This window comes from Gigantopelta aegis, chromosome 6, assembly GCF_016097555.1.
Source record: "Gigantopelta aegis isolate Gae_Host chromosome 6, Gae_host_genome, whole genome shotgun sequence".
NCBI lineage: Eukaryota > Metazoa > Mollusca > Gastropoda > Neomphalida > Peltospiridae > Gigantopelta > Gigantopelta aegis.
The window spans coordinates 71,187,590-71,215,343 of NC_054704.1; the positions used below are offsets into that span (position 1 = coordinate 71,187,590).

At 36.5% G+C, this 27,754-nt stretch overlaps 1 protein-coding gene across 2 annotated transcripts in view; it reads left to right on the top strand.

The window, feature by feature from the left end:
* The first annotated feature begins 4,264 nt into the window (after positions 1-4,264).
* The window catches only part of LOC121374330, a 90,893-nt gene continuing 67,403 nt past the window's right edge, over positions 4,265-27,754 (top strand). For both annotated transcript variants that reach the window (XM_041501395.1, XM_041501396.1), the window contains exons 1-9: positions 4,265-4,532; positions 8,506-8,744; positions 18,014-18,114; positions 19,093-19,158; positions 19,733-19,817; positions 21,067-21,201; positions 22,758-22,937; positions 23,795-23,915; positions 25,172-25,285. In XM_041501395.1, coding sequence (XP_041357329.1) covers positions 8,673-8,744; positions 18,014-18,114; positions 19,093-19,158; positions 19,733-19,817; positions 21,067-21,201; positions 22,758-22,937; positions 23,795-23,915; positions 25,172-25,285 — 874 coding nt within the window. In that variant the 5' untranslated portion in view covers positions 4,265-4,532; positions 8,506-8,672. The remainder of the gene's footprint in view (positions 4,533-8,505; positions 8,745-18,013; positions 18,115-19,092; positions 19,159-19,732; positions 19,818-21,066; positions 21,202-22,757; positions 22,938-23,794; positions 23,916-25,171; positions 25,286-27,754) is intronic.

Genomic DNA, 27,754 nt, shown 5'->3' on the forward strand with positions numbered 1-27,754 from the left:
ATGATAGTAATAATCAGATATGTCGCCTAAAGAGGGAGACAGAGCTTAAAAACACTAACATTGGGGGTTGGGGTGGGTTAAGATATTCATATTTACAAAATACTTAACTGCAACATTTGACAAAAACAATTCATTAGCCGTTGGGCATGACAATAGTAATTATTTACTAGCCCAACATTGAATATCACTAGCCATGGGAGTGGGGATACCATAATCTAGAAGCCCTGGAGATGAAACAGTAGGACAATCAAAAACACATTGAATATACAGTCACTGATATTCTAAACAATAATCTCTATTTAGTACATAATGATAGTTGTTGAAAAATAATCTTAGTTTGAAACATCTTAGAATTGTAGCAAACTCAAGATGGTCCTTTTAAATCATTAGTTTATTTCTTGATTTTGAATTGAATAAGGCATTGATTTCCGAGGTAAAATTGTATTTTAGATATTTTTTTATCTGAAGTTAAAATGATGTAACAACATCAGTGGAGAGAGACACTGAAATTCTAAACAAGAATCTGTATTTAATATGTAATGGTAGTTGTTAAAAAAAGTCATTATTTTATTTCTTGATTTCCAATTAAATTCAGGTAAAAATTGTATTTGAATATAAAAATATCTGAATTTAAAGTGATGCAACAACATCAGTGCCTGTGGGGACACTGTTATTCTAAACATTTTATTATTATTAGCCGATTTTATTCAGACATTTGACCATGTTATGACTGTGTACTTTGTCACTGTTAAATGTGGGAGACAATATTCGATCCAATCATGAAGTAGCAAGTCTTCTGCTTTTCATCTTGAAGCATTGTACAAGTATTCAGATCAAGAAATTGGTGCCAACTATGTTGACCAATATTAAATTGGATATGGTAAACATGAAAAACTAAATGATTAGTTAAAGTTTATTTTGTACAAGCAGTTTAGGTCGATGACAGTCACTTGTTGCACCCTTATTTCGGCTTCATACACAATAATGGTAATTTTTATAGGATATATTTGAGGAATGGTACTTTTTATTTTTTTCATCTTTTAAAACTTTTAACCAAATATTTTGTCTAAAATTATGAAAAACAAAAACATACTAACATGTACGTGGTATTGTCGGCTCAAATAGATCTCAGGACTATTTTGACGGATCAAGGTAAGTAAATTGTTTTTTATTTTTATGTGGCAAAGCATCATAATAATATAGCTGATTTTGAATTTGAATTATGTCAGTAGGCGGCTGGCCAATTCTAATGATGTCACTTTGCATCTCTTTATAATAACAATAAACTGTGTACTTGACATTTCCATTTTCATAATGCTGGAAAAATTCCAATGCATAATTGCTATTGAAAATGTTTTGTTTAAAAATTAATAATTCACATGTATCACTGTGGTTTAAAAAACCCTTATAATTAATATATTGAACTATTTATGAAATATGGATTTGAAGTAAAATTATGGTAAGATATATGTTATATTTATTGTGTACAAAGCCAAATAAAGTGCAAAAAGTGACGACCTTATAACTGCTTCTTGATTTCAAACATTTGTTTCTAGATTAAAATATCAGAGGCAGAGATAGCTTCCCATTCCACAAAATGAATTTCAAATCTTTAGAATGTTAATTTTTTTGCTGACTTATAACCCTGGAGGTTATAATGATCCTAGTTATTGACTTAAAAAAACCCCCCATATCTTTTAACACCCAAAGAGCTGGTCATAGTTTTATGACGAGCCTTGAAGCTTCCGGTTGGTTCTCATGTTATTGTTGTTAATGACTTGGCCCGAGGTCACAGTTATATTTCTAATCTTTTTTATGTAGCCTTTGCTAAAGTGATTTTTAAAAAACATAATTTTATTATCACTCTATCATACATTTCTATCAGGTTTCCATGTTAAAGGGCCTACTCTCATTTTTTCACTGGAAGTTTTAATACGTAGCTCATGTAATATTCTGTTATAATTCCATGTACTAGTTACTAGTATACAGACACTAAACTTTATTTTAATAGTATGCAGGTAGTTTAATTTTCTCTGTAATATTCTAGTACTCTTGGTACTGGTTAATTGTGTATAAAACAAATGTTTCTCTGCATATTATTATTAAAGAATAATATAGAGGAACATGTTTGTAATAAAATTATTTGAAGAAAGATTAAATTTGTTTTTTGTTTCTTTTACATAAGTATTGCTAATGCATGACCATGTACAGTTTTTCCTTTTTCAATACATTAACTTTTTTTTGTTTTGTTTTATATGTGCCTACAGGTAACTTCCAATTGGTCAATGTTACAGGTAATGTGAGTTTCTGTGCATTGCTCTGTAGTTTGTGAACCAATAAATTTATAATATTTCACTTGTCCAAGCCACAGAATATTATGGAAATGATTGTTTGTACAATTATAATTTGTCCATTGATTGATTGATTGATTGATTGATTTTAATTAGGCATATGGGCTCCCATTTTTGCTTGAATTAATCTGAAATGCCCGAATCCGGATAACAATGTTTATTCACTACCAGCGGCGGGACATAGCCCAGTGGTAAAGCGCTCGCTTGATGTGCAGTCAGTTTGGGATCGATTCCTGTCAGTGGGCCCATTGGGCTATTTCTCGCTTCAGCCAGTGCACCAAGACTGGTACATCAAATTAACTTGTTCCAAAACGTAACCAGTTTAAATCAAAATTTAAAATGTACATGTGAAACAATGTCACATCATACAAAGCACTTGTAAGCCCTGTATTACTATATATGTTTATTTCCCTTAATTTGTAAATGTGTTAAAAAAAAAAAAAAAAAAAAATGCTATCAAAAGAAGGAAAATTGGATATGAGTTTAACTTTATGAAAATTGGATATGAGTTTAACTTTATGATTTTTTTTTTTTTTTTTTTTTAACTTTAACCGTTTACTTTAGAATGATCATACTTTTAGTTAACGATTTCATAGTGAATAACATTAATTACGTCTTGGTTGTTTTTTGGTGTTTTTTTTTTGGGGGGGGGGGGGGATAGGGGTCATAACGGAAGAGTGTACCAAAGAGATATAGCCTATATATATATTTTTAAATATTAAAAGTATACCCCTTTATTTTTCAGAATGAATTTTACTTGTAGAATGCAGGACATTTAATGTTTGAAATACATGCGTTTAGCGCTCTCGCTACCAGTCCGACACACGGACTCAGTCGGAGACTGCTTAGATCCCGTTACAAATTTTCCTGCACGCGCACCTACTCACTGTTCTTTAACATTTAGTCAATTAAATGTTAACTGCATACATGTATATTTAATACATCCATTTAATTGGGAAACAAATGCAAAAATGTGCAGATGGACAACCTAATTTCGAATTCGTAATAAGAAACGCTACTAACTTTCCCTGACCTCGTTTTACGTCACACGCGTGTTGCGCGAGCTGATGTAGATAAAGTGAAAACTAACTTTACAATGAGTCTACTTGTCCATTTTAATAACGTCCTGGGCCCCGTTTCACAAAAAAAGATCTTAGCACTAAGATCACCTTAGTGCATTAGGTAGCAATGCACTTAAGGTGACCTTAGGGCTAAGATCGCTTTGTGGAATGGGGACCTGGACCGTAAACGGCTTTTTTCTCAATTGTTCAACGTTTTTGGCAATTTATTTCACAGACACCGTCATAAAATACCACGATTTACGAATAAAGGCCTCACTTAATTAAATGTCTTCAAATAGGAGAGGCGCTTATTCAAAGACGTGGACCTACTTCCGGTCAAATACAGAGCTCGATATAGCCTCATAATCATGGGAAACGAAAATTTGGTTTCGTGATTTTACCGACACGGTACCGAATACTATCGTTTATTGAAATCCAGGGGCCTGACACAGTGAACACAACACTCACACATACGCACGCACGCACAACACTGTACATAGGGGATGGATGGACGGAGAGAGGGTTGGGGGGGGGGGGGAGGAAGTCAGTTATAGTGTTCTTACTTGCACAACCAATCGGAGTCTGTGAACGCTTCGCGGTCTTGGCCAAGCTTTGAAATGGTAGACGACGCTTGCTACAGACTATAGAATTACAAAAATCGCAAGTGTACAAAAGGGATAAAGAGGCAGTTTGTGTTCGGAAATTTGGGTTGTCCCTCGGACGACTGAATTGTACATTTGACTCGTCCGAACAAATTTTTACTCGTCTAGGGCGAGCGGACGAGTATCTTTGGCCAGCCCTGAATGATAATGGATTCGTCCGAATTGCTTCCGGTATAGAATTGACGTTTTACTTTAGTAACTAAAATTTTAGTATTGTTATTTATGCTCTTAAATTAGTAAATTCTGTCAAGATTATGAACCGATGGAATCATGTTAAAATCATTAGTCGGAGCTGATTCAGTTAACCTTAAAAAAAATTCAATATATCATATGTACAGAAGAACGTTTACAAACAAAATGACGAATATGTTGATGTTACGTTTATCGGCGTTGGTTCTGGAATTCAGTGAAGACAAAAAGTTCATCACTTAACACAACAGCTTAACTAATGCTACGAGGTTGGATGGATTTATGATAATTTTATGGTTACGTTCATATTAGTTATAAAGTTAATTTCAAGGTTGTATTACTCAAACTACGTAAACTGTCTTCTGCCATGTTGGGCACGCAAACTTTCGTTGCGTGTCGCCGTAGGGCATAAAAATTAGAAGTTGAACTGCGGGCAGATCTAAAAATGTAGTGATTTTACATTCGATAAGTAAAAGCATATGTAGACTCATCAATATTCTTCCGCTCTTGACTCCAGTAGTATAGGCAGACCAATTATAATGGTTACGGTAAGGAAAGTGTAGTGTTGGGTAGCCTATCGGTTGGATTTTCATAATCGATCATTGGTAGGCTAATCAGTTTGCACCAACTGATTAACTGTCGATTACACAATCGGTTAGAATTATATGATCGTCAGGGCTGTAGCTAGTATTTTATTTATATATATATATATATATATATTTTTTTTTTTTTTTTTTTTTGGGGGGGGGGGGGGCAACTGAGTAGCCTAGTTAATAGTCTACAATTCTTTAAACAGTTAAGAAGAGAATTTTCTTGAAGTTTGTACGTTTTCCGGATTTTTTTCGGGGGGGGGGGGAGTGCCCCCTTGCCCTCCTCTAGCTACGGCCCTGATTGCGAGAAAGATTTGTATTATAAGCACCATGCACCTATTATCATGTTCACAGCGATATACGCTACAGACTACTAATTTTACCTTTAATTTAACTATTTGATACATTTTTTTTTTTTTTATGTACACATGAAAACAAATACCAACCACAATATATAGAGACTACCTAGTCATTATTGAAAGATCATTCGTGTTTAATACTAAAAATGATGACGATGTCCGCCCGACACATTTATGTGAAACGAGGAATGTAGTGAGGTTTCCTACGAAATATTTGTGTTTTTAGTACGAGTAGCTTCACATCTGGTTACAGGGCAAAGCAAAATTGTAAGATCTATGCCAAATTACGTACGGTACTCATGATCACCCCCACAAATGTGTTGCCATGCCTGAACTTCTGCATATTGTGTCTATGCAGTGCGTTCTCATGGGTATAAAAGTGTATGATCACCATCCACATTTGTAGGTAGAGTTCAGTTGAAAATGCTTTTTTTTTGCTTTTTTTTGACTGCTGTCGAGATGGGAAATGCAATATCCTAGGTCGCATACAAGCTGCACATGGTTAATGGGAAGTCGCGAATCACTTTAATGTATGTCGAAGTGTGGTTGGGCGGTTGTGCCACGATTTCAAATGACTGGGTCAGTTTCCAGTGCTCCAAGACAAGACCAGGGCGCCCACAGGTAACTAGAGCCTGGTAAGACAGACAGATACCTCCGCATCCAGACCCCCTGGAATCGTTTCGCAACCGCATCTGATTTATGTCATGACTTCATGAACCCTCACAATGATGCCATCAGTAGGCCTAATTCGTTGCCGTTTACGGGCATTGTACAAGGTGTCCGGCAATACGACCTCCGTTAACTTCGTGGCAAATACAATCGAGATTGCAATGTTGTAGGCAGCACGGGCGCTGGCATCAACGTCAGTGCTCTTGTCCTAATTAAGAACGGAAGCAGATTCAACCTGACATTTCAAGATGGCCGCCGATGTGTATATCGACGTCGCGGAGAACGTTTCGCAGAGGCTGAAGCACGGGCGTTCGGGTCCTGGTTGGAGTTTATGGATGTTAAAGTTAGTACCACTACATGGAACGAGTCATGCGCGTACCTTGTTTTGTCGTATATGATTATTATTCGACCAATATAGGTTTTGTAATGTAAATGTCTTTTTTGTTTTTATAGTTGTCATTTTTAGCGAGCGTGGTTCTGTGTTTGACCTCTTTGTGTTGTCGACTTTTACTCAATATATACGACAATACAGAGTACGCGCATGACTCAATCCCTCGAGTGATACTAACTAAACACCCATAAATACCTGACAGGATCCGAACACCCGTGGGCTGCAATGGTTGAACACAACAGGTTTAATGGTGGTTCATTAACAGCAACTGAACGCACTCAGCTCTGTTGTGGACGTAAAATGTAACTGATGTAAGCTACAGAGATGAGATCTTGGCCCCAATCGTTCCTTTCATGCGAGGTGGTCGCGGATATCGGGGTGGTTCATTCTTCCAACGTTCATAAAGGGTGTGTTGTTAATGTTTTCCTGCAAGAACAGGGCATCCAGAGAATCAACTGGTAGAGGGGTTGGGGTCGAAACCCCCTTCTCCAATCAAATCGTCTTGTTTTAATGATTTTTCGGGAGAGCATTACCCAATCCCCCTTAAAGCATCGTTCGCCAGTCTAGCCCCCCCACCCCACCCCCACCCATCCCCCGCCTAATTTCCAAGGTTATAAATGATCGATGTATACATCATATGTTGCTAGCATCTGGATGGTTCGGGGCGGGATGTAGCTCAGTGGTACAGCGCTCATCTGATGCGCGATCGATCTGGGATCGATTCTCGTCGGTGGGCCCATTGGGCTATTTCTCGTTCCAGCCAGTGCTCTACAACTGGTGTAACAAAGGCCGTGGTATGTACCGTCTGTGGGATGGTGCATATAAAAGATCCCCTGCTGTTAATCGAAAAGAGTAGCCCATGAAGTGGCGACAGCGGGTTTCTTCTCTCAATATCTGTGTGGTCCTTATCCATATGTCTGACGCCATATAACCGTAAATAAAATGTGTTGAGTGCGTCGTTAATTAAAACATTTCTTTCTGGATGGTTCAGTAATATATATTCATGGGGGATTGGGGGGGGGGGGGGGAACGCCTATGTGTATAAAAACATCTCTTTTTTAAAGGTTCTATCACCAATGTAATTAATACACCGTCACAAAATTAATTAAACGTTTTTACGCCGTGCAATATATTTGGTATCGCATGGCAATATCCAACATGTATTACATATTATATAAAGACATCTGATTGACTTCTCCATGGTGATTACCGTACGTTTCATTTAAACTTACACGCCAAATTCACTCCGTCTATCGAGTAGGTCATGATAAATTGTCAAAAGTTGTAAAAACGTCATTTAAACTGCCATATGTGGGAAAAACTATTTTGAAAGGGTTAATGGTTGTGTTCAGATTTGCCATGTGCAAAAAAAAAACCCAAAAACCCCAAACAACACACAAACCCTATTTTGAAAGGGTTAATGGTTTTGTTGAGATTTGCTGAACCAGACCTTTAAATTTTAACTCCGTTCTTGAAGATACTTGACACAAACACAGCTGGAATAGACCTATACATATTTCACCATATCAACTCGCTTTTGCTCATGAGAAGTGTTTTACAGTCACTCGTGTAGCATTCACAATGTACTAGTATATTTTTATTTGAAAATATGCCACATTCACCTGGGAGCATCGACCTCCCTCCCCCCTTCTACGTCACATGTAGGAACACCTCAACCGAGTATTCATGAAAAGAAAACAAATAATGATTAAAAGATATTTCTGGTTTTTGTTGAACGCTTGAAGCTTGAGTGGTTTCCTATATACAAGTTATAGGCCACTGATCTGGGGGATTGAGCGGAACGATATTTCTTGCCAACTTAATCTGATCGACTCGGCCGAACCAAAAATAGACTGGTGCTGTAACGGTACACACAGTCGCAGATTGATTTACCCGGTTTCTCTGCCTTGGGTGTCAAGTGGTTTTGACAGACAGCAGGCAAATGTCAACTGTGCTAACTTATTGTATAAGTTTTGGAGAAACCTTACGCGCGTTGATACGGGCGGGATTAACATATTCATATTGATGTATGGATAAACTTTCTTGGTTGATTTGTAACCAAAATCGACTTTGACAACTGTGTAAAAATTTAACCCAGTGTCACCGAGTGTGAAAATGCGGTTCGGTTTTGATCAGTGTAATGGTACAAGGAATGTATCGGGAGTTGACAACTGTTGATTACGCCATGTATTGTTTGGCGGGGTGTTACTGTAAATATGTTCCTTCATAACAGGTGCAGTGGCATGACAAAATATCTAAAAGAAAACCCAAACAGGCAAGGACTTTTATTCTGATCAAGTGAAGAGGTGGACGTTTTAACAGTGTGACATCGCGCTGGGAAATCTTTTAACAGCATTAACACACACGTGTGCGACATCGTGTTGGTGTTGACAAGTAACCATGTCTGTGGTACACGCTATAACGGGACTGGATTATTTGGAGCAGGGGCTGAAGAATCTCAAAGGATCAAAGGTAGGTTGAAAGTGGGCCTCCAAAACAAAGGACCCCTCCACGCGCCCCCCCCCCCCCCCCCCCCCCCAATTGGGCTATCCAGGATTTTATATTGGGGCATCCCACATTAGGAAGGGGCAACTACACTGCCTTGTGTTATGGGGGACAAGTAAATGTTAAAGGTGGTTGATGCCCCAACCCATGCCCCCTGGCTTAGCCAGTGCACCCTCTCCCTCCAACAAAACTAGAAGAGTGAGGGAAGAAGAGAGAGTTGTCATTGGTGAGTATCAAAAACCATAGTATGTGCTATCCTGTCTGTACATTGGAAATGTAACTTATGTAGTGGCACTTTTGGCCAAGTAAAAAAAAAGTTGATGATCATCTATTTTTTCTTCTCCAAATTCAGGCATAGAGGGGTCATTCTACAGAAAGTGTCACTTTTATGTCCTAGCACAATTTCACTTTTATTTATATATATATATAACTCTCTCACGAAACAAGCCTGTCATGTAGAGACAAATATACACTTTTAACGATTGTATATATATATATATATATATATATATATATATATATATATATATATATATACAGTCGACCTTCGATAACTCAAACTTCGATCTTTCAAAAACGTCGATCTCTCGAAGTGAAACGGCGGTCCCGGCCGAACTGCTATACAAACTAGTAATAACAGACTTCGAACACTCAAACTTCGAACATTCGAAAAACTCTATCTCTCAAAGTAATTTTTTGGTCCCACCATAAAAAATTAAGGGATATTGCACTTCCAAAACTCGAAGTTTGTGGAGTGACTGAGCCTTTTAACTGTACCGGTAATACTTTAAAGAAAAATGAATTGTCACCCAAGCCAAGCGTGAGCGCCCCGACTGGTCTCGGCTATCGATGATACACGTGGTAATTACAGAATAATAGATCGCCAACTATGCGGAACGAAATGATCCTACATTCCTGCATTTGGTTGTCATTGTTTGTACACGGCAGCGGGCCTCGTTACACAAAGTACGGATAGTCTTGTAATCTTCAAAGAACTGTTATAATAACAATTAACGCTGTTTGTTTTTTCTCTTAAACAAGTGAATCATATCAAATTTGTTATTTGCTATTTAAGTATGAATTCAAAATGATTCATTACTAGTCATTTAGTTATGTTAGAAACTGATACATCAGAGCTCGAGCAATCTGGGGAAGGACCCGGCAACGGGGGGATAGCCAGATTGGTTAATAGTCACGCTTTCTTGTCATCCAAGCAATCTGGCGAAGGGCCCAAAAATGGGGGGATAGCCAGATTGGAGACAGAAAGAAAGGGTGTGAAGAGAAAATTAACGGTAAAAGACATTTAATTTATTAATAAATACAATAAAAGTACACAGAGATGTACGTCAAATCGATTGGATTTATCTCGTTTCTGTTAATATTTACTTAGTTTTATCATATACACAGAAGGAATGTGCTAACATCTGTGTGTTGGGGACAGGGATGGAGCAGCAAACGTGTCTTCCGATATCAACGAAATGATAATACTACAATGCAGTTTCACTTTGGGGTCTGCTGTACGAATTTCGAAAACTCGAACTCCCTGAAACTCGAACTATTTCGTTGCCCCCTTCAACTTCGAGTTAACGAAGTTCGACTGTGTATATATATATATATATATAACTAAGTTTGTTGTCTAACAATACCATATTAATAATATAACCCTGTCATAGCATTTTGTTCCTCTGGTAATCGGAATGAATGAATGTTTAACAACACCCCAGCACAAAAAATACATCGGCTATTGGGTGTCAAACTATGGTAATGCAAATAAATAAAGTGATGATCAACATCAATATAAAAATTCAAGACTTAAACAAAAAGTGTAAAGAACTGTACAAAAACACAAATATCACAGAATTTTACGGATACTGAATTTTACTCAAAACTTCAATTTTGTGCTGTATTGGCCATTCTCAAAGAGAATGTTACACCCCTGCACCACGGTGAAGTTACAGCACACGCAGGGGCCTCTGGTAATCGGCTTTAATGCAGATTTTATTCTGGATTAGTGGAAAATAACATTAGTGTTACGTGTCCCAGGCATAGCACTACACATAACATGCACTATTAAAATATATAACAGAAGACATACCACTGAATAACTTTAATGTAATACCTACTGATGGCTGATTTACTCACAAAAGAAGGAATTTTGTAAATATTTTCCATATTCAAAATATGGTGAGCAATATAAGATTGTCCCTGAATTTTTATGTCATTGGTGTTACTGTATATACTTATGAGAAAACAAAAGAAACTGAATGCTCTCTGCATGAAACATTCCACCAGTAGATAATGGCCATCAAACCTATTTGTTAAAAGCAGCAGACATATGAAGAATTGTGACTGAGTAGTTTTGTTTAAATCTAATGAATGTGTTGTCAAAATATAAAAGTAGGTTTATTCACAGTCATTGGTGTTACAATCGTATTTATGTAATGGTTAATAATTTTAAGAAACTTTTTGAATGTTATTATAGATATAGTATGTCTGCTACAACATGTACTTTTTCAGTTTTCTCAACTGTTTCTTTAAAGGGCAAAAATTAATTATTTACTTAAATTTTGTCATTGGTGTTACCGGTACCAGACCTGTCAACCCTCCCGGATTCCATGGGAGACTCCCGGTATTTCATCAAGTCTCCCGCTGGATAAACTTTTTTCCCCAGGAAATCCTTATATTCTAAGCTTAAAAAATTCAAGCTACCATGGCTGTGCATTTACATTTAGTGTTTCCATATATAAAACTATCCAATTCAGTCCTGTTAACGTTTTTCCACTAGATTACATAATGCAACTATGGCTGAAAGTGCCAGGCAGCGACCGCATGCATCAATACACACAAGGGGCGGGACATGTCCAGTGGTAAAGCGTTCGCTTTATATGCGGTCTGTCTAGGATCGATCCCCATCGGTGGACCCATTCGGCTATTTCTCGTTCCAGCCAGTGCTCCACAACTGGTGTAACAAAGGCTGTGGTATGTACTATCCTGCCTTTGGGATGGTGTATATATAAGATCCCTTGCTGCTAATCGAAAAGAGTAGCCCATGAAGTGGCAACAGCAGGTTTCCTCTCTCAATATCTGTGTGGTCCTTAACTGACGCCATATACATGTAACCGTAAATAAAATGTGTTGAGTGCATTGTTTAATAAAACATTTCCTTTCTTCCTTCAATACACACAATGTCGAAATCACGTCAAAGCCAGACTACAAAAAGACCAATTAGCTATATAAACAATACTTGTATCAGGTAGTTTTGTATGTTTGTGGAGTAAAATGTTGGTAACAAGAGTATACTTCAAGGCATTATTTTTTTTACAATGATTAAAATGTCATGTTTGACATAAAGTTACTCATGGAAATGGGTATAATTCCGGAATATTTCACACAATGTCAATAATGAGCTTAAAATTACTTATGATTATTGGAAATACAATGTTTATTGCATCGTTATAATTATTTAAGTACCACACCACTGTTCCTCATTATAGTAAAAACTGAATATTAATTTATAAGATTTCACAAACTACAAATAACAATGATGCAACGTAACCTGTAAGTGTATTACTAATACCGAAAATATACTAATTAATGTTCAAATTTCTTGTTTGTGTTCTTAATATTTTGGGATAAATTAAATCATAATAATATTTAAACGTAAAAAAGAAATACACAACTAGTAATTACTTATTTTTCTTAATTACTTATTTTATTTTATTATTATTATTATTTTTTTAATGCCAAGATCTAAGGTTGACAAGTATACATGACATTATGTAAAGTTCATATTTATGCATTCTCTTTTTTTTTTTTTTTAATAGTTGAATATACAGAGTTATGCAAGGATTTTGAAAGATAGAAACTTTTAATACTCAAATCAAAGAAATGTATTATTATTTTCGGTATCAACACAAGTGGTTTTGCCATACTGGAGAATCTACCAATGGACACCCTAGGTGTCAGCATCTGACATTTAATCAGATGATTAAAGTTGCAAGCACTTGTCACCTATGGGTGGAAATTGAACATTGTTCGAACATTTGTTGTTTTGTTTTGTGTTTGTTGGGGGGTTTTTTTGGGGGTGGGGGGGGGGAGGTGGTGGTCATGGAGCATGTGGGGATGATCACCAACTTATTTTTTTAAGTTATAAAAAAATCTAGAATATTTTACATATGAAGCAAACACGGTGACCAAAAGATATTACCCCCCCTCTCCCAAAACAAAATAGCTAAAAGTTACACCTCAAAACCTGAAGCCTCTAAACTGAACCCCAGATGAATAATCAAGTCCCATTGTGCTTGTTTAATATCCCACAAAACAGAACCTGTGAAAATCAGACTTGTACTCAGAACCAGCCTTGGTGATGTTGTGGTTAAGCCATCGGACATGACTGGTAGATACTGGGTTCGCAACCTGGTACCAACTCCCACCCAGAGTGAGTTTTAATGACTCGATGGGTAAGACTACTACACCCTCTTCTCTCTCACTAACCACTAACAACTAACCCACTGTCCTGGACAGACAGCCCAGATAGCTGAGGTGTATGCCCAAAACAGCGTGCTTGAACCTTAATTGGATATAAGCATGAAAATAAGTTAAATGAATAAATGAATGTAATCAGATCTGCATGTATATCAATCTTTTTTCCTTTTAAAAAAAGACATTTTAACACAAGACGAAGGAAACAAAAAGTGTTTTATTTTTCTCTACACATTTTTAAAAATGTTTATATGGTGTATGACTGGTTACGGTTCACACAGATATCCTAATAACATGATGCTGCCACACCATGGACTACTCTTTGATTAGCAGCAAGGGCTCCTTTATATTTACCATCTCACAAACATAATAAGCATAAACAATTAATCAGTGATGTAAATGTATATGGCTAGATAAGTCACAAAAAATAGGAAAGATCATTTGTTACCAAGTCATTATTAATTTTATAGGAAGGAAGGAAAGAAGGAAATGTTTTATTTAACGACGCACTCAACACATTTTATTTACGGTTATATCGTTAAGGACCAGACAGATATTGAGAGAGGAAACCCACTGTCGCCACTTCATGGGCTACTCTTTTTTCATTAGCAGCAAGGGATCTTTTATATGCACCATCCCTCAGACAGGATAGTACATACCACCGCCTTTGTTGCACCAATTGTGGGGCACTGGCTGGAATGAGAAATAGCCCAATGGGCCCACTGACAGGAAGCGATCCTTGATCGATTGCGCATCAGGCAAGTGCTGTACCACTGAGCTACGTCCCGCCCCAATTTTATAGGAAGCAATAATTGGTGGGTAAGTGAGGATTGGCATGGGGGGAGTGTTAGATATTGTACTGAAGAAGGTACACATTTGTTAGGACTATCTGTTCTCATGCTGTTGGGGTGGAGTTTTTTTTGTTGGCAAAATAGTTTTTTGTTTGTTTTAAATGCAAAAGATCTATTTCTTTAAAAAAAAAACCTGATTAAAAAAAATAATAATGTTTGTTTTTTACAGACCTGTACAATTTTAGAGTTCCAAGAATTAATCTCACCTCCCACCCCCAAAATGTGTCTTCATATCTGACCAGTATGGGTATGGGTAATTTTTGGCATGCTTCCATCAGATAATGGTTAAAGCACACTTGTCGTGGGCACAACCTTTGACTTCGCCAGAGAGTTCTGTCCATGACAAGTGACCAATGTTTTTATTCAATTTTTTTATATGGACAGCTACGATTTGAATGTGAACTAACTGGCCTAAGAAAACCTTTGAACATTAAGTACTTTAAAAAAAAAAAGAGATAGATTTTCAAGACTAAAGACCATTATGTGTGTAATAAACTGTAGAGTTATTGCTGTACACACTACCATTTTGAGCCAGGGAAATGATCTATTTGTCAGTAATTGATTGTCAATGAGACCCAGCCGGCTCATTTAGCTGGCCGGCCTGCTAATCCGTTTGTGTTCCAGGCTACTGTGTTGTGGGACGACGGGAGATTAGTATACCCATGAGCTGTGGCTTAAACAGAAATCAATAACCAAACACACTCGGGAATACCTGGCCTCATGTCACCTGCACGTTATAAAGCTCCATGCTAATCTCTTCCTCACTGACAGCTAGAGAAATACCTCTGTGTACTCTGCTGGTTTATTGCTCGTCTAGTGCAGAACGATTCAGTCCTACCAATTACGGAAAATATATATGGTCTTTGTATTCAGTCAGCATAGCCAGGTTTTTGTTATTATTTAAAACCTTTTTTAGGGCGGTGGGGGAGGGGCGAGAGGGGTGCTCATTGAAATCTGTTTCTTTATGCAGGCCTGTTGGAACTGAGGGAGAAATTGTATATTTTGTTTGTCCTTCTCTAGACATGCAAATAAAGATAAAAATATGGCTTATGACCCACCCCCTCCACTAGAAAGAAAGAAATGTTTTATTTAACAACGCACTCAACACATTTTAATTACGGTTATATGGTGTCAGACATATGGTTAAGAACCACACAGATATTGAGAGGAAACCCGCTGTTGCCACTTCATGGGCTACTATTTCCGATTAGCAGCAAGGGATCTTTTATATGCACCATCCCACAGACAGGATAGCACATACCATGGCCTTTGATATACCAGTAGTGGTGAACTGGCTGTGATGAGAAATAGCCCAGTGGGCCCACCGACGGGGATCAATCCCAGATCGAGTGAGCGCTGTACCACTGAGCTACGTCCCACCCCCTCCACTAGAGACTGTGACCCCCCCCTGTAAGAGATTGTACCCCCCACTTCAGTTACTGTTAAGCCTGTTATAAGACAGTAGACTAGATATGTTTTAAATAAAGATAACATGCACACATTGTCCAAACTAATCCTATCTATATAATATACTATAGTTATAAACATATCATATTATTTTGGTGTAATGGAGTGTGAATTAAAAAAACATGTAAAGTAATCTGTTGTACAGTGTAACTCCTCTAAATCGGACACCCTTGCGACCAAGTAAAAAGTTCAGTTTTAAGAGGTATCCAGTTTAGAGAGTTTCTCTTCTGTACAGATATTTAAAAAGGGACCATGACAAATGTCCGGTTTTAAGAGAATTCTGGTTTACTGACGGTCCGGTTTTGAGAGGTTTCACTGTACCTGGTAGTTAAACTTAATAATATTTAGTAACTAATTCTTGTCCTGAATCAGGTCCCCGATCTTATCGGAAGTCAGACTTGGGATGAGCGTGTTCGAAACCTCAGTGGTATATGAGCATGTTAAACAAGTTACTTACTTACTAATAAAATTCTTGTAATGTTATGGAGAAAAGTGTGTTGAGTTGTATGTATGATATTCAATTGCATTAAACAAACTTAATCTTATCTGCTGTAGTTAAACATATGCTATTCATATGATGTAATATAGAAAAGCGTGTGTTATAAAATGACTATGACCTGAAGTAATAGGGAGAGAGAAAGAAGTCAGATTCGATTATATTTGTTCACCGAGCAGTGCACCAAGGTGATCCGTCAACCATTGTTGTAACTGGTAACTAAGTGCTGGTATGTTACAGATAAGTCCAGTATTCATGCATTGAAAGGAGAATGCAAACCGAATATGGATATTATACTAATTTTATGAATGTAATACAAACAGTTTAAAGTGTTTACAATAACCGTCTCTGACCTGTTGTGATGTACCGGCTTTCACCAGTGTTTATGTTTGGCAGGTTACCCACGAGCTGCCCTGCAATAAAACATTACTCACACGGCAAACATATACAAAACATGTTTTGTGCTTTGTCTGTTGACAATAAATCAGTGCTCAGTTATTCTCTCTTTAAAAAAAAAAAAAAATTATGCGTGTACATGTAGTTATGTCATAAAAGCATGTGAACTGAGCTGTGAAAAGAACAGTTTGTATCTTGTGAGTGACATGTAAAAGAGAAGAAAGATCAATAAGTATTATTGATGTGACGAATTCTTATTCATTCACCGGGGGGAGGGGGAGGGATTTAGCTCAGTCAGTTAAGCACTCGTCTGAGGTGCTTGTGTTGCAGGATCAAACCACCTCAGTGGATCCATTCAACTGATTGGGTTTTTTTCTCTCGTTTCAATCAGTTCACCACAACTGGTCAAAAGCCATGGTATGTGCTTTCCTATCTGGGAAAGTGCTACTAATGGAAAAATGTAGCTCTAGTGGTGTCGTTAAACAAAACAAACTTTAACTTTCATTCACCAGTCACCTGAGGTTGTCATTGTTCATCCCACTTGTTAGTATTGCCTGCTGCTTGGGTCCCTTATTATACATGATATGGATAAAAACACACTGACCATCTTTGGCTGTGTTCAGTATTGCTGCACATGTTAAATACTAATAAAATTAGTCTATTTAGTACTTTCTACAGGGAATACCTTTTTTCATACTACATGTATGGAATTTACTACAAGTTATTTATTTCTGAGCCGGGTTATTTTCTAACTTGCACACAAAAATAGTATTTGTTTTGTTTTGTTATTTCCAAAACACTTTTACTTTTCTTTTTTACGTCAAACCAAACTGAAATTATTTACAAAAAACATTTTCGTAGGAGAATGGGACAGACTAAAGGTGCTAAACATTTTTGAAACTGATAGCAAATATTGCTAATCAAAATTTTGAAACCAAATGTTCCCAGTATGTTTGCTGGTATCACTTTGTAAAACATAGCAGATTGTCTCTCATAAATGGTGGTAATCTTGATGATTGAAACATCCCTAAAACACCTCTTTACAGTTTGCATATCCTTGTGTTGGAGTGTGTGTGTGGGAGGGGGGGGGGGATGTTGACTGGCATATTCAACCCCTTTAATTCACATAAGCTGATGCCAAAGCTGAAGTAAATCAATTGGTATCAGTATTTGTTTTTAAAGAGATGTTCAAATTACAAATGCTGAGGCAAAATTGATTTTAGCTAAAAGAGACTACTTTTTGATGAGGCAATTTTCTGAATTGCAAGAGCTACATAGCACAAACCTTGAAATGAATATATAATTAGACACTGCAGGCCCATAGAAACTAGATATACTAAGAGGCTCAACCTCTTATTTTGATGATGATTTTTAGGAACCATTGTAAAAAAAAATGGTACACAAAGTTATGCCTGAATTACATTTGTTTTCCCTAAGTGCAACTTGCCCTTTTGTAGATCTATATAATTATGTACAGTGTATAGTTATTCATAAACAGTCAGGAAGTTGCCCCGTTGCCAGTCAGTAAACATGAATTATTTCAGATGATGGCAGTTCGAGAGTTCAAGGACATGTTCTCTGCCATGGAGTGCCATTACCGAGATTTCAGACTGTCGCATCTGACGGGCAAGACCAGTGACCTTATGTAAGTACAGTTTGTTTTTCTGAGTCAAGATCATATTATAACGGTGGGGAAGATGACAGTTGCATTCATGATCTTATTGTTATAACACTTCAATGGCCGAATTTATGAAGCCTGTTTTTGTTGAACGCAGATGTTCAAGCATTGTAAATGCATGTACCGGTAGTTACACGCTTGTAAGTCAAAGACAGGACCTGTAAATTTGGCCCTAAATCTTTGGATTTGAGACTCAAAACAACTCCGCATGAACTGTTGAGAACCGCATTGGTCGCTGAACAAAGTTGGACACCTAATGGTGGCCAAGTTGAATAATGTACTGCTATGTGGTTAAACTTGCCTTCTTTATTACAATACAAAAAATATAAAAACGTTAAAGGTGAGACACTGATCTCAAATTAAATTCAGTGTTTGAAAGTTTTAAATGAATGCCAAGACTGGTTGACATGGTTTAGTATGTCAGCAATGTACATGTAATATCAGTCATCTTAAAGGTCCTATGTCAAAGTTGAAACTACAATATTTTATTATTTTCACATTTATTTGTAATATATAGCTATAAATCAATCGATCTCATGAATAATCATCTATTTACAATTAACTCAATAATAATAATAAGTCTTGTACTGGACAACAAGAGGGGTTACCCGAATAATTAGTGGCTAAATATAGCATAGTCACCATCTTTATTTCTTTGTCAGTTGTCTGCAAATAATTATGGAAAGCATTTAATGTGTTGAATGTGTACGCATAAAACAGTGACATAACTAGTTAATGTGTGTGACACACTCAAGATTCCCCCATAAAAAAACAAAAATGTCTTCTAGTAAATGGAATTATTTGGTTATAATTTTTTATAGGCATATAACTGAATGTATAAACTTTATGTTTCAACGCACAAATTAATAAATATTTTTGGTGGGAACCTCCATTATTGCAACTTTGACATCGCACCTTTAAGTGAACGCCTATTGGTGTTTGCAGGGAACAAGCCCAGCGAGACACAAAGTTCTACAACATTCTTGTCAAGATGCTGTGTGAAATCAAACAGTGAGTACATGGAATCTTATCAAACGGTGACCTCCGTTAAAGAAAGAGTTGTACAAATTGCGTATTTTGAAATGTACACTGTCTGAACATTATTTGTCAGCTACTGCTACTTTAATCATTTAAATTTTTTTATATATATTTCACATATAATACAGTACTTCTGTAATATTTAACATATAAAACAGTGTTGAAAACACTGTGTAATATTAAATATATAAAACATTGAGAACACTGTTATATCTGATGACATCATTTTATATGGGCAAGTTGTCTTATTGAGCGTTATTGTTTATGGATAAAAAATAATTCAGAATAAAGTACATTTGTGTATTACATTAAGTATATATGGTTCAAATTTAATTATAAGTATTGTCTGTTATTTTTTTTACGTTCATCTGGGTATGAACCAAAAAAATCATCTGCAAAGTTATGAGAACGGCTTCGCCGATTCACACAGTTTGCAGATTTTTTTTTGTTTTGTTCATACCATGATGAACGTAAAAGAAATAACAGACAATACTTAAATATTTTGAACACTGTGTAATATTTTCTGTATTTTTTGTTTTGTTAACAGAGATCGTGCCAAACAGCAGCAAGCAGGGCTGAGTAAAGTGTACGACTGGTATCTGGCTAACAAACATGTCCTGCACTCGGGGCCAGTAAGATTTTACTTTTATTTCCCAAACAATAAACAAAATAAAATTGTAAATATGGACACAAAACCCACCCAATTTATACATGTATACTGTAAATCAGGAATTGTTGGCAAGCATATAATTTTAGCAAATTTAGCAAAACCATACATGTAAAAGATGCTAAATTTAAAGAGACGTACAACAGACTGTTCCGAAAAACTATTCTGCAATTGTTTTGTTAACTGTATTTTTGTTCATTATTAACTTGGTAAAGTGCTCGCTTGATGCGCAGTCGATTTGGGATCGATCCCCGTCAGTGGGCTCATTGGGCTATTTCTCGCTCCAGCCAGTGCACCGCGACTGGTACATCAAAGGCCGTGGTATGTGCTATCCTGTCTATGGGATGGTGCATATAAAAGATCCCTTGCTGCTAATCGAAAAGAGTAGCCCATGAAGTGGTGACAGTGGGTTTCCTCTCTCAATATTTGTGTGGTCCTTAACCATATGTCCAGTGCCATATAACCGTAAATAAAATGTGTTGAGTGTGTCGTTAAATAAAACATTTCCTTCCATTATTAACTGAACACACAACAATGGTTACTGGTACTAGCTATTGATTAAACCAAAAGGATAGTGGACAACAAGAGTTAACATGCATGTTACTGCAATTTTCTACTAAATTTAAGTTGTCTGTAAGCTGCATAATGTCAAACTTAGTCAAAGATTGAGTGTGTATTTATAAGAGATATCATGGCAGAAACTGCCTCGGTCAGTAGAGCACCCACCTGAAGAAAAGTGTAGGCGGGGATGGTGGACTGTTTATGACAAATAGTTTTGTTGAGCAACCACTGTTCAACCAAAACAACCAAATGTCTTTGGTGCATTCCTGGGTCATAGCTAGCAAGGGGAAGGGGGGGGGGGGGGGGGGGGGAGACTGCCAAAAAATGACCCCCAAAAAAAAAATCCTGTAAAGATAATAGAAACCTAAAGAAAATCCTCTTCTTGGTTTTAACTATATAACCTTCCTAAAATGGCTGCAAAATCATATTTCAGAACCTCTAGATTTCAAAATTCCCTGGGGGGTATGCCCCCGGACCCCCTAGTGTCTTGCACCTTCCATGTTCATTTGTTTGAAGAATTCATCTGCCCCCCCCCCCCCACCAAAAAAACAAAAACAACGAGAATTACATACATTCTACCATACTATACATACTACCATACTACACATACTACCATCATTAGACAGGATGTTGTAGTTTTATTTGTATTTCAGCGTTTTGGCAAAAAGTTTCACAGGAAAGAAGCACAAGATATTCTGAACAAATCTGTTACATCACCACGACAAACATCTGAAGTACATCACATCCATGCACAAAAGCAGAACGACATTATATCAGAAGGACATAGAGTAAGTAGTATGACCCAGTTTTTCTGAATGATTTCATGTCAGTGTATTTTGTTGATGTTTCATAATAAATGGGCAGCTGAGACATGCACCATAAGAACTTGTGATTGTGCTTATCCCTATGAAAATAAAGAATAACACTTTTTATATCATATATGCAGGGCTCGAAATGCAGTGTTAGTACATGTACCGGTGCATGCTGATTTTTGCGTGTGCATGTAACTTTTAAAACTGGGTGCACGCGGTGCATGCTAATATTTTTCAAGTACTGTGTATTGCGGATACTAGTATCCTGTTGTCTACCAGATTCAGACTCAAGTTGTTGAATTTTGCGTATGCATTTCGTAATCTGTTCGCCACATGAAAACAATAACTTTTATCTTATGGGCGCATCCATTTCGTATCCCATAATCCTACTTACAACAATGGTTGTTCGGTCATTTCCGTGAAATATATTTGCGAAAATTGCCGGCAATATCTCGGTTATATCCGTGAACGGTATTAGGGAAGGTAGTCGAGACCGACTTTGGGGTATCCACGCATAACACAGTTGTCGTCACTGACAAATTGAACTCCGCCAGATCTGTGATCAATACAAAGTACCGTAACTGCCTTGAACATTTTCGACCTCAGATATGAGCACTTGATCAGATGATTGCGAATGTGCAGGTGTGTTACTCGCGTAGTTGACTCGAAGTCAGCCAGTGATTATTTCAATCGCAACTTCTTGTTGAATTCCGTAGGCTAATTTATATTATACCAACAGATCTTATTGAGTTAAAAAAGTTGATAACTTGCTTAATACAAAACACAACTATTCGTACGTTTTTGTAATAGGCCTATTATAGATTTCTGTAAGGTGTTTATGTTGGGTGAAATTTTCAAATTTGATCAAGAATCAGTAATAAACGCAGTTGTATAACGTTCCGGTACTGTTAATAAATACATATAGGTATTGCCGAATAATTCTGAATACGGAATAGTTTCGTATAAAAAAAAATCAACACTCTAATCAAGGTAATTAAAATATTTTCCTCATTGTTAACAGAATTTACCTTATTTTTTGGTGCATGCAGAATTTTAATGGTGCATGTAACTTTTTCTTCAGCATGCACCTGGTGCATGTAGATTTTTTTTTTCATTTCTAGCCCTGATATGTATGATATCACTGCTATTTCATATTGTAGGTATAAAATAATACTGGTATGTCATATTGTAGAATAACACCATTATGCCACATTGTGATTATAGATTCATACCAGTATTTGCAGGCTTCATTTTTTAAAAACCAGGAGAGTGAAAAACCTCATGTTAGAGTGGAAATGTGGTTTGTTCAAATAACCTGGAGCATAGCATTTTGCACACTCAGTTCCCTTTACAAATGAAAATCTAATGTTGTCTGGTGTTTCTAGAATCACACCAGTATGTCATGTTGTGTTTGAATAATCCCACTCATGACATGTTGTGTTTATTGTATGACACTGATATAAATTATTATGTTTATATGTGTCAAATTAACATATTATGTTTATAGTTTATCTGATATGTTATATTTACAGGACATGAATGATGCCAGTAATGACAATGACATGCCATCAGATTTCTCTGATACAGAAATTGACATTGAATTCAAATCAGCTAAGGATGATGTGGATGATGATGACACATCTAGAATGGATTCGCAGATGCTTGGAAGTGAATATAAGGCATCCTCTGTAAAAACAACACCTGTCGTACAAGTAATTATAGTTTTTGAAACTTCTGTCAATTTGTCTATAATTAGTAGAAATACTCGCAGGTTTCCAGACTAGAAAAGTTTCAGCCCAAGTATTTTAGTTTTATACATTAAAGACTCCCATGTCTTTGTTTAGAAACACTTGTAGTTTTCCAAAAGAATAAGACTTGTACTATATTGTAAACAAAGACTTAATTTTGCTATTATTCATGCTGTAGTTTTCAAGTTCAGACAGTTTTGAAGTGGATTAGTTTTTGTCAAATCGTATATTTGTGTTTCTCTAAATTATCATGTTACGTCAGTGAGATATCTTTATTTGTTTTTGTTGATGAAAGTGATGAAACAAGAAAATCCATTTTAGAAATAATATGTATTCTAAATATACTACATGTACATACACCTCTGCTTTCACTAGGGATATTTGAAAACAAACATATGTTAAGTAAAGCTAAGTTCTGCATTTATTGTGTTTGAAGGGTGATATGTCTAATGATAGTCATGCCTTACTGGGGTGATGTATGGTCTCATGTATGTACTGTGTAGTCTTATTGATCATATGTTGCACAAATTTAAGATGTTACAAATTGTTTATTATGAATAGTATATATATATATATATTTATACAGTGAAACCCCTCTAAACCGGACACCCACGGGACCAAGTACAATGTCTGGTAAAAAGAGGTATCTGGTTTAGAGAGGTTAAGTTCTGTATCAATTTTTAAAAAAGAACCGTTAAAATTTTCCGGTTTGGGGGGGAATTTCGGTTTTGAGAGGTTTCACTGTATATATATATATGGGCACCATAATGGCATTGTTTCTCTCTTTTTGTATGTCCACAATATTTCAATTTTATTTCTAGTCTGATTTTGACTGGAAAGGAGGCCGGAAGATGGTCCACTCTGTTGCAAGTATAGTAAACCCACACGCCAACCCAGCCCTCACTCTGGACCCAGCACAAGATCCAGGGCTGATGTCACCAGGTAGACCACCCTTTGATGACTCTTTCTTTATAGATGGGTGGGATGTAGCCAAGTGGTAAAGTGTTTGCTTGATGCACGGTCGGTCTAGGATTGATCTCCATCGATGGACCCATTAGGCTATTTCTCGTTCTAGCCAGTGCTCCACAACTGGTGTAACAAAGGCTGTGGTGTGTACTATCCTGTCTGTGGAATGGTACATATAAAAGATCCCCTGCTGCTAATCGAAAAGAGTAGCCCATGAAGTGGCGACAGCAGGTTTCCTTTATCAATATCTGTGTGATCCGTAACCACATGTCTGACTCCACATAACTGTAAATAAAATGTGTTGAGTACATCGTTAAATAAAACATTTCCTTCCTTCCTTTCTTTATAGTTGGGTTGCACACATAGACAACACAAAATCCAGAATAATATGAATAAAAATGATGCACTGTAGCAAAGTTAGTATAACACCCGTGGCTAGTTCTGGCACTCGCCAAATTCGCCAATTTTAAAAACAATTTGCAAATTTTATTTTGATTTGGCGAAATAATTTCATAAAATAATGAATATTTTGTTAAAAAAATAACTGGATTTCTGCAGTTTTTGAAGTTTGATAAATAATTTGGCGAAAGTTTCTGTTGATCCAGAGCTATCCCCGACACTGTTGAACAGCTCTCTTAAATATATTAGAGTGCAGAAAACAGAAAATGCGTTTCCGGTAGCTTCACGCATATGTTCCCATATGCATTGGAAATTAAAAAATTAATGTGATTGTAGCAATAACTCAGTTTTCGTGTTTTATGTCAGGCTATGGTGGGTCACACACATATATATATATATATATATATATATATTTGTCTATAGTCCATCCCACATGGAATGCCTTTTTCATAGTATGTAATTTACTTCAAATTATTTATTTCTGAGCCGATTGTTTTTATTAATTTCTAAGCTGATTGTTTTCTAACAAAAATAAGGTTTTGGTTTTTTGTTACTTCAAAACACTTAATTTTTTTTTTTTATGCCAAACCAAACTGAAATTATTTATTAAAAAAAACATTTTTATAGAATAATGGGACAGAATATAGTTATCTTGTACAGATTGTATAAATGATTCATATAATTATAATCTTGTGTAAATTTACATATTCTGAATCTTGAAAGCATGTAAACAAAACTGTACCATATATACAAATTGATCAGATGCCAGTATTTGATATTTTCTTGGATGTTAAACTGAATGAGAGAAGTGTTAGTATGAATGTTTATGTTAGGTCAGCAGAATGCTGCAAGAAGTCTTGTAGTGAAAAAGAAGAAATCGCAGAAAGGTGTGATAGAAGCAAGTGTGAAGCATACACCACTGCAGACCCAGGACGTCGGAGCGAGGAGTGAGTAGTAGTACATGTCACATTGTTGTCTTATTTATCCGATAGGGATGGGACGTAGCCCAGTGGTAAAGTGCTCACCTGATGTGCGTTCGGTCTGGGATCGATCCCCATCTGTGGAGCCATTGGGCTATTTCTCGTTCCAGCCAGTGCACCACAACTGGTATATCAAAGGCTATATACTATCCTGTCCATGGGATGGTGCATATAAAAATTCCCTTGCTACTAATGTAAAAATGTAGTGGATTTCCTCTCTTAAGACTTTATGTCTAAATTACAAAATATTTGGCATGCAATAGCCTGTGATTAAAAAATCAATGTGCTCTAGTGGTGTCGTGAAACAAAACAAACTTTATGTTTCTTTATTTGATAACTAATTGCCCACTAGTTAGGTTTTACTCAGAATAGATTTTGATCAGGAATTACTTTAAGATTTTTTATTGTCTTGAAATTATTTTGATTTGTTGTTTTTATATTGTTAAAACTTAATGTTTTTACTCAATTTACTTGATTCTGGTTGGATGACGGCTAAAAAAACTTAATGTTATCGTTCAGTAAAATGCAAAAGTAATGTCTACATAAAATGATATGTCATTACATATTTTAATGAATCCTGAAAAGGATATTAGAAAATAATCTCTGTGTATTTTAAAGTAAATGTTTTGTGTTGTTTTTAATTATAAAACAAATTGTAAGTTTTGTGTGAATTCATTATTGTACATGTATTACAATCACAACTTGGTATAAAATTGCTTTGCTATGCTAAATGATTTTGTACAATTTATGGCTGTTATAAATCTACAAATCCACAAATATTTCGAACAATTCTTATTTGAAACTAGGGAATAACTCTAAATTATATTTTCTGATGTACTAATGCATCACCAGAAAAATTCATTTCAAATATTGTTTCTTTATAATCTAAACATAATTGGGTTTAATAGCAACAATGATAGGCAATAATATATATTGTACAACAACTGCACCAGAATGACAAATAACCTGATATTGTCAAGGCACTACGCCAGTTAAGAGAAAAGTTGCCACCCTAATAGTTACTGATCGGAAACACAAACTTAGAAAGTAAAACACAACTTTACTTGACAAATACAAAAGGAGAAGGAAGAGTGAAAAACAAGGGCGATTACTTTCACCCAAAACACCTAGGGAGATAACTCCAACCAAGGTTGCCAACATAATATCTGGCGTAACCACTTTTTTTCTTCTTTTTGTTTTTGTACTGTTAATGTTAAGGTTAGGACTTACTGTCTGTAAGTATAATAAATGTATGGTTACTATTAAAACAAAACACAAAATCGTCAAAATCGACGCGGTAGATGTTCTTGTCATTGGGGTCTGGAATAAAACATGGTAAACGATAGTTAAATGCAGATTCATGACACTGACACAGTATATTTCTATGTCGTGGCTAGAACAAAAACATGGTGAATGTTAGTTCAACACAAAATCCTTAAATCGACCTGGTAGATTTATTCGTCGTCGTGGTCTGGAGGGGAGTAGCGAGTCCTCCGTTGTTGTGTCCAGGATGTTGTCCAGTGATTGTGAAGATATGTCTGGTAGAGGCGAGGCGATCTCAGTTGGAATTGGAGGAAGATCATAACTTGTGTCAACATCAGGATCTGGGGGTGTTTCATCATCATTATCTGTGTCACCGGAAGTACACTGTGGAATTGGACATGTCTTGTTTGGTACTAGGTAACACTCAGAATGTTTAACACGATAACAGTTATTTCTAAGTTGTGATCCAACAAATTTGCGGATGTCGCACCATGGCCCGTCAATGTTCACAACAAGATATCGATTACGTGCACAGGTCTTATTTCTGTCACAATACAGATACACTAAATCTCCAATGTGTACTGAAGGCATGGTTGATTGGATTCCTTTAGGAGTTTTGGATAATTCACTGTGTGGGTGGTTTGATAATCTGGCGGAGTATTGGTCTGTAATAAGTTGTTGGTCAGAAAGGGGTAATTGGCTGCTTGTGAATTGGTCTCTCTGAGTCCACATTTCACGAGATGATACGCCACGGTTTCGAATGCGGGAATTGAGACTAGCGACTGCTATGGCTAACTCGGTAGGAGTAACAGGACCACGAGTAGGATCTTGATGACGGAGTTCATTTTCCAATTCTTGTATTGCTCTTTCAGCAACTGGGTTTTTGTTTATGTTCTTGACCCTACCGATTTCAAGAGTGATTCTGTGTTTGTGTAGGAAACTGTCATTTGCCAACGCGAGAAAGCCTGGAGCAGGATCTGTGCGGATGACTGCTGGGGGTCCATCAAGAGGGCGTAATTCTATGCACAAACGAATCAATGCCTGTCGGATGACATCACTACGTTCATTATCAATCAGACAGGCGACTGTAAAGGCTGTAACACATTCCCTCACAACTATGATGACTTGGCGTTCTCGTTTGAGTATATCCGCAGCAAAGAGACTGCCTACAGT